Source organism: Cebus imitator, unplaced genomic scaffold (assembly GCF_001604975.1).
Source record: "Cebus imitator isolate Cc_AM_T3 unplaced genomic scaffold, Cebus_imitator-1.0 Scaffold36, whole genome shotgun sequence".
In the NCBI taxonomy this organism is placed as follows: domain Eukaryota; kingdom Metazoa; phylum Chordata; class Mammalia; order Primates; family Cebidae; genus Cebus; species Cebus imitator.
In genome coordinates this window covers 355961-364077 of record NW_016107351.1, presented here as the reverse complement: position 1 = coordinate 364077, position 8117 = coordinate 355961, and the positions used below count along the sequence as shown (strand labels likewise).

At 55.9% G+C, this 8117-nt stretch overlaps 1 protein-coding gene across 4 annotated transcripts in view; it reads left to right on the top strand.

Moving 5' to 3' along the window:
* The window catches only part of TBCD (tubulin folding cofactor D), a 196147-nt gene that overhangs the window by 119547 nt on the left and 68483 nt on the right, over positions 1 to 8117 (top strand). For all 4 annotated transcript variants that reach the window (XM_017524704.1, XM_017524703.2, XM_037737131.1 and 1 more), the window contains one exon: positions 5622 to 5679. In XM_017524704.1, coding sequence (XP_017380193.1) covers positions 5622 to 5679 — 58 coding nt within the window. The remainder of the gene's footprint in view (positions 1 to 5621; positions 5680 to 8117) is intronic.

Genomic DNA, 8117 nt, shown 5'->3' with positions numbered 1-8117 from the left:
GATGCCGGGTTACAACCCGACACTGTGGACACTAATGTCGGGTTACAGTCCGACGCTGTGGGCACCGATGCCGGGTTACAGCCCGACGCTGTGGGCACCGATGCCGGGTTACAGCCCGACGCTGTGGGCACCGATGCCGGGTTACAACCCGACGCTGTGGGCGGGCTCCGATGCCGGGTTACAACCCGACACTGTGGACACTAATGTCGGGTTACAGTCTGACGCTGTGGGCACCGATGCCGGGTTACAGCCCGACGCCGTGGGCACTGATGTTTGTGTTACAGTCTGACACTGTGGTTGTTATTAATGCTGCTGCTCAGATGGCCCCAGCTTGGCCACTTCAGGCCCTTTCAGCAGGATCCTCTTCTTTTCTTTTTTTTTCTGCCCTGAGCGCTTTCTTTCCTTCTGGTGCCACAAGATGCACCTGGATTATTTTTCTGCCCCTGCCCCTGCCCCAGCCCTGGAATCTGCCGCTTCCCAGGAGTCTCAGATGCTCTCAGTAGAGAGCGGTGTTTGGAATCCAGGACACTGGGCTTGGCCTCAGCTGCCTCTAGGTCCCCTTCCTCCAGTGCCCCCGAGCGCGTGCCCCTCCTCGCAGGCCACGCGTGCACAGACGCCGGCTCCAGCCCAGCATCGTCCCGGCCTCCCCTCGCATGCCGCGTGCGTGTCTCTCGTACAGCACTGTCTGCTGTCATGCATCTGATGTGACTTTGGAGCAGCCAGCCCACACCTTTGTGAGCAACAGACTCACCAGCCAGGGTGGCACACCATGTGCCTCCGTCTCATCCGGGGCCTAGCGTGTCCAGGTTGTCTCTCGGGTCAGCCCTCCTGCCGCTGCTGGCCCAGGATGCAGACGCAGGCCTGGCATGTCCTGACCGTCACTGGGGTCAGCCCTCTATAAACAGAAAGAAACAACAGGCTTTTGATTCTGACTTCTTTGACTTGGCACAGTGCACTTAAGACTCATCCCAGTGATCTTTCTCTTTACTTGGGAGTGGTATTTTGTTGCACGGTTGTGGCGGTCACAGGTCTAACGTGTCTCCTGCGTGTCTCCAATTCTGTTTGGAGGCTCAGGGGGCTCAAGACTCCTTCCCTGCCTTTTCTGCTTCCTGGAGTTGCCCAGGTTCCTTTTGCTCATGGGCCCTTCATCCACTTTCAAATGTAACCAAGCGAGTGCAGAAAAGGCTAGGCCGAATTACCAGCTGTTTATTGCCGGCAGCGTGGAGGACTCTCGTCTCTCTAACCCGGGGCCCCAAAAGGAGGGTGTCAGGACTTTTTATGCTCCTGAGCAGGGGTGCGGGCGAGGGGCTTGGGATATTCTGATTGTTACTTAAGTGGTTCACGGAAGTCAAGATAAACCTAAGTTTACATTGTCTGAGGAGGGTGGAAATGACAGACCTTAGTTACTTACTACAAGTCTTCGTTTTTCTTAAAATGGAGCAGGGGCCAAAATGGCATTGGTTTGGACTGCTTGCCTGTCACATTAGGGTTGCAGAGAGCAGTTTCAACTGAAAGCCAAGGTATGGTCGAGGTATGCAGTTTATGAGGCAATTACCATGTCACACAAAGCCAGCCATGTTTGGCTGCATCCTTTGCATACCCTGTGCCTGTGGCTCTTTCTTCTGCCCCTTGTGTCGGTCCTTCCTTCCTCCCCCCTTCCTCTGTATATTTATCTACTTACCTGTCTACTTATCAGTCTGTCTAGATGGGGTCTCACTGTGTTGCCCCGGCTGGACTCGATAACTCCTGGGCTTGAGGGATCCTCCTGCCTCTGCCTCCCACAGGCAGACAGACACAGGGGCAGCTGGGACCACTGGTGCGTGCCACTGTGCTTGGCACCTGCTTTTATTTTTGAGGACTCTTGATTGCACCGGGCTGCAGGAATAATCCAGCGCCCTCCCCATCTTAGGGTCAGCTAATTAGCAACCCTAATTCCCCTTTGTCATGTAAAGGAACATGTCTGAAGGCGGGTGCCCCCATCTTTGGGAGGGGCACTGTTCTGCTGAAGGCAAGGGTATCGATGGATATGCTGTCCTAAGTGGTTGGGTTTAGGACTTTGTTGTTGTTTATCTGGTGGAACTGGAAGACCGGGGTTAGAGAACAGGAGTAGGCGTCCTGGCCCTCAGGGCAGGTAGCGGGTGGGCCTTGTGGTCTTGGGAGGTGCTGGGCCTGGAGGTGTCCACAGGAACTGTAGCCCCCACCCCCCTACCCGCCCCCGCAGGCTCCCCACAAGGTGAGGTGACGCAGCCGGCTTCCATCCGCTGGAGCGGGAGGGCCGGGCCAGGAAGACGCAGGGTCTGTCTGAGCACGGCAGTGACCCATACGTGAGGGACTTTGTTGTTGCCGTCTCCCCAGGGTGCAGAGGGTGGTGGTTTGTGGCCGTCACTGCAGCGTGAGTGAACAAGTGGCCGAGGGGTAGACTTTGGGCGGCTCAAGGAGGGAAGTAAGCTGTGTTCTCCCGAAGCTCTGGGCTCTGTACCTGGCTGTGGCTGCACAGGGCAGGGCCTCGGGGCAGGGAGGTGAGTGCTCTTGGGAAGGGCCACCCCCAGCCTCCAGAAGCCACCTACCCTCTTTCCCTTGGGCTCCAGCCTATTGTTGTGTCTGGCCCGGGGCCCTGGCATCTGTCTGCAAGGCTGGCTGGACGCTGCAGCCACCTGGGCTTGCTGCTGTGGCCTGGATGCCAGGTCTTTCCTGCCCGGCCGTCTGCGTACCAGAGCTGAGGCACGGCCCTGTGGTAGAAGGGGGCCTTCCCACACTGAGACCACAGAGGGTCCCTGCAATAAGCAAGCGTTTCTCTGAAATGTGAGATAAATGCTTTATCCACTGGTGATCCGTGGTTGTTAGTAAATAAGCCAAGTATACGGCAGCTCGTTCGGCCAGGCCGATGGCCGCTGATGAGGGGCGTGGAGCTTCCACGGCATCCTGGGAGGTCCTGGAATGTGGGTCCTGGCTGTGCTGGTGCTGGAGCCCCCGGCGGGGAGAGCTGCCAGGCCACTCTGATGGAAGCCTCTCATTCCCAGCCGACACGGGCCTGCTGCGGGGCCAGAGGGGCTCCTCGGCTTGAGCCTTAAGGTGCCCCTGGTCCGCGCCTCCCGGCTTTTCACCGGGTGGTGGCTGTGTTTTGGGTGCGTTGATGTCGTAGAACCTGCCCCGGCCTGGGCGCGTCTGAGCCTGATTGGGATGGAAAACGCGCCTGGTGGTTTGTATTGCATTGTTTCTGTTTAAATTGTATTTGGGGTTTGTTTTAAATATACTTAATTTCATTTGCCATTCTTATTTCAAAAGATGCTTCCTATGTTTCTGCTGTATTGTTAGTTTAACTTCCTACTGTTTCCATCCAGGAATTTCGACATTTATCGTGGCTCTCAGTGACCACACTCTAGGGGTCCCTGCTCTTGCCCTCTCTCTCACTGTAGACGTCCTTCCACTCCCAGGCAGGGCCTGTGAGACCCGCAGGAATTTCCCCAGAACCCAGGCCCTCTTGGCCTTCCAGCTGCTGCCCCGCCCAACCTCCAGCCTCTCCCCGAAGCCCCAGCTGCAGAGCAGTTGGTCACAAGGCCCGAGTCACATGCCCCAGCTTCTCTGAAAAAGTGCAGAGTCCAGCCGCAGGGAGGACTTTCTCAACCGGCCCTGGGGCCAGCTGTCCTGCCCCTCCGTGTTTGCTGCGGGCTCACCTCTGTGGGCTGCTCACAGAGACCACTCCTGCCCATGGGCCTTCCTACCCATTTCTCCTGTTCCCAGGACTCCTCCCACCTTCTTCAGTCTGTGCCCAGCACCCTGTGTCAGGGCCCCCAGCCCCTGAGGCTGGACACTTTGGAGGAGACTGCGGCCCCAGAACCTGAGTCAGGAGTGCAGAACTCTGTGACATCTTCTGGGCTGTTTCCAGGGCCTGGAGTGGCACCTGTGCCCAGCGCTGGAGGCTGGGGGACAGTGCTCTCTCTGATAAGTCCTCTGAGTTTCAGCTCTGGGGCTGTAGTTTGTGGGTCTCCTAGCTCAGCAACCCCAGACCCCCACCCAGGGGACTCATGGGGCCGAGGAGAGAGGAGTGCGGAGAACATAAAGTGCCTGAGAGGTGTGCTGTGAACCCGGAGCAAGGCCGGTGGGCCTGGGTCTGGGGCGTCAGACAGTGTGAGATGCAGGAGAGCAGGTGGGATGTGGCGTGCGTTGCGGCTGGCGGGGCCGGCGCCTCGCACACATGCCCCAGAATTCAGGGGAGTCAGGGGAGCTGGTGCTGATGGTGCGTGTGCTGTCAGGCTGGAGTGGGCCCTGCTGTATCTGCAGTGGGACCTGTGCACTTTTCCTCGGCTGAATGTGTCTTTCCCATTTTGCTTGTTTAACAGAACAGCTGGTGAGAGGGCAGAGCTGGCGAGAAGGGGCAGAGCTGGCAGGGGGGCAGAACTGGTGAGGGGAGGCAGAGCTGGTGAGAGGGGGCAGAGCTGGTGAGAGGGGGCAGAGCTGGCGAGGGGGCACACACCTGGCATCACATTGTCCCCAGTGCGTGTGTCCCTGGTGTCCTTGTCCCGTCGAGTCAGGCCCCGCCCCACGGCTCAGGTCTGTCGCCTTCCCTGGAATGCAGCAGAGCACTTGGCCCCTTGGAGGCCTGGAAACCAGGAACCTGGGAGGTGCAGGCGGCCCTGGAGGCCACTAGTTTCCACGTGTCCGAAATTCTCTCTGTGGTTTCTACCTTCTCGGTTTAGGCTGGTAAGAGGCGCAGTCTCTCAAGCCCTCCTTAGAAAGGACGATTGTTCTCCACCACCCCAAACCCCCTGTGTTCTGTGCAGTGTCTGATGAGAGCGTTAGGTTATTCATAGTAACTAAGCTGTGTGATCTCACCAGAGAATGTAATGAAGCCCAAGGAACCTGGCGAGGGCCGGGAGAGGCCTTGATCTGAGTGTGGCTGTGGCTCTCATAGGGGCAGCGCCTTGGCGTCTGTGGGCAGTGCGGTTATTTCCTACCTGGATGGGGCCTCTGCTGGACTCCCTGCCTTCAGGGCCTCAGGCTCCCCTGGGCACAGTGGGTGCACGTGTGTGTGTCTCTGCAGACTTGGGCTGTGTGTGCAGCATGGTCTGCAGGGCCTGGCAGTCCCAGCCCTGGGGCATTTGTGTTAGCCACCTTGGTTTGCCCCCTGTCCAAATGCTGCCAGTTCTTGCCCTCCAGGGTACTGCATTTGTCTTTTCTTTCATTGGACCTCCCCACCTCCCGTGCTGCCCCACCACAGCAAGGCCAGGTGCATCCTGCGCCAGGCCCCGTCCTCACGGCTCTTTGGTTCTGTGCCCTGGCTGTGCGCCGTCTCATGGCTCTCGTTGGAATCAGGGTCAGCCACCCCCAGCTCCCGCAAGACATCCGGCGTCTTGGGGATCACATGCATCTGTCTGCAGCCCCTGGGTGCCCGAGCCATGTATTGCCTACGGGGCTCGTTGGAACCCCAAGTGGGCCTGAGTCATGAGAGAAAGGCTTTGTCGTCGATACTGTGTGGTCTCTACTGTTTTGATTTCTTTGTGATTAATCTTTTCTCTTTTTCAAAGTGCCTGAGTCATGAGAGAAAGGCTTTCTCATGGATACTGTGTGCTCTGTACTGTTTTGCACATTTCTTTGTGATTAATCGTTTCTCTTTTTCACAGCGCGCTGCTGATCACCACAGTGTTTGACCGAGACGTAAACTGCAGAAGAGCAGCCTCTGTAAGTTTTCTCATTTGGATGTTTCCTTTCCTGAAGGTGGGGTGGCCTGGGCTCCCAGATGCTGCTCCCTGCACGGGCGCCTGGCCAGCTCATCCATCCACAGCAGGAGCCTTGGGGAGGGAGTTGCTGAGAGTGCCCGTCCTGGGCCAACCACTGGTTCCTATTGTCTCTGGGTGTCAGGGAGGGCTATGGTCTTCAGCATGTGAGGGGCAGTCAGGGTTAAGTCCCCCCACTCCAGGCATCCTGAGAGCTGCAGCCATCACTGCTGGGGGTGCTGGGTGATGCAGGCGAGTGGACGGGCCCGATGACAGGTCTCAGCGCAGGCAGCCACATGCTGAAGACAGGGAAGAGAAGTGGGTTCTGCCTGGGTGACCTGTATGTGGCAGCAGGACGATCGCTCACCAGGTGGCTTTGAGCCTCAGGAGGGGCTGTTGTGAGCAGCAGTCAGCTCTGCTTCTCCCGGCCATGCTTGCCCAGGCCTTGCGGGATGTGGGAGCTTTCAAGCACAGATGGCTGGTTTCCTCCAGAAAGAGCCCTGTGACATTTGGGGTGAGTTCTGGATGTGAGGAGCAAAGCAGGCTCTGCCGTGCTGAGCAGACTACTTCGTTTGGCCCAGAGCTGGGCTGGAGTGAGGCCTGAGTCTCTTGGACCACGGAGAGCTGGCAACTGAGACAGTGGACAAGTCTCAAGTGAGTCTTTATTTTAGATACGGATAAGGAGCTGAACATGTTTTAAGAGGTGAAGAACAGAGAGGCAGCACTCTGCGAAAGATGGAGGGGTGAGGTTGGCTTTTAGTGGTGGGGTGGGCCCCACTGCTCCCCCTGGTCTCGAGCTGCCGGAACTATGTCCTGGCTCAGTGCAGTTGGATTAGGGGGGACCCGTTGAGGGAGCCGTTCACACTCCCTATTGCTGTCAGGCTCGGGGGCTGTTGGGCCGGGCAGAAGGGGTGCTGGGGCCTGGTGAGGACTTCCTGTCAACCCGCCTGCAGTGTGGGTGACTCGGGGTCCAGCGGGTCTGGTGGAAGGGGTGCAGGGTGGCTCGGGTGAGTGGGACGGTGCAGGTGCAGCGCTGGTTTTCTCTCTCAAATGCAGGAGCTCAGACGACAGCTAGAAGTCATCTTCTGTAGCCTCTGGTGGCCGGCCTGCTCTCTGTATCCTGAAGTAGTTAGAAGTCTTCCTCTGCCTCAGGTTCTTTAAAACTAGGGAGAATTCACCAGGAGAGCTCAGAAGCTTTTTTCTGTCCCTGAAGCTGCTCTTATTTTGTCTTCAGCATCAGTAGAAAACCTCGTAATTTTATTTGGAAAGTCATCACATTTTTGCCCTGATATTTACCCAAAGATAGTAATTATAAGACTATTTGAAATACGAAATTTTATGTTAAATCTGTACCTAAAAATGAACTTTTAGATTTTCTTTACTGCAACCTGAGACATTTCATGAGAAGCAGTAATAAAATTAAAGTGCTTATGCATCTGTGAACCCCGAACATGAAGTGAAAAAAAAATCATCTTTTTCACATTAAAATCCCTTTAAATTGGCAGCAAATCTTTTTTGTTAAATATGAACTGAGTGCACCTTGCTTAGCCGGTAGCTTGCAAAATTAAAATAGCCAAAGGTAAAAGATACCTTGTTTGCAGCTTATTTGGAAATGTAAGGATTGAGTGCCTCATAATTGAGAATCATCTTTTTTTTTCAACTGTGGAGCTGCTGCTTCAGATAAAGATGTCTCGCTCTTTCTGGCTCAGCTTGGACTCCTGTTTGACACTGTCTCACGGTGTGAGGTCACTCCTGCGGGGTCCCCAGACTTTTTCTTCAGCACCTGCCGGGAGGCAGCAGTGAAAGGCACTGAAGTCCCGTCCCTCCTTGGGGCTGGACACTGTCCCTGTCCCCTGAGCTCTAGACGCTTCGCAGTGCCTTGGTGCTCCCATGTCGAGATTGGCCACGGCGTGAAAGCCACGGTAGCAAAGGCCACAGTCATCCACCCGCTATTCGTGACCCCCCAAGCAGCTCTGTGGGGAAGGTGCTGTGGCTGGTCCTCAGCATTGGCAGGAGCATGGCAACTCACATGGGCAGGGTGTTAGTGAGCTTGTGAAAACAGTTCCAGCCGTGTTCGTTGCTGAACGCTGGTTGTTCTGCCTATTGGAAGGAATCTAGCAGGTTCCAAACGTGCTGATCCTGCAAAAAGACCTGTCCCCGGCCGAGAAAGAAGGGGCAGTGGAGATGGGGTTCGGTCACCTCGTTCAGGTTGAGGAAAGGAGTGGGGGTGGTGAGGGGGCCCCCCACTCACAGTTAAAGTGAGGCCCTTAAAGCCTCTATTTAACGGAAAAGATTTTAAATCTTTTTCATCCAGCACTTCACTTGATAGTGTCTGAACTCTATATAATTTGTGACATATTTTGAGATAATTGGGCTTTACATGCAGTTTTTTTTTTTTTTTTT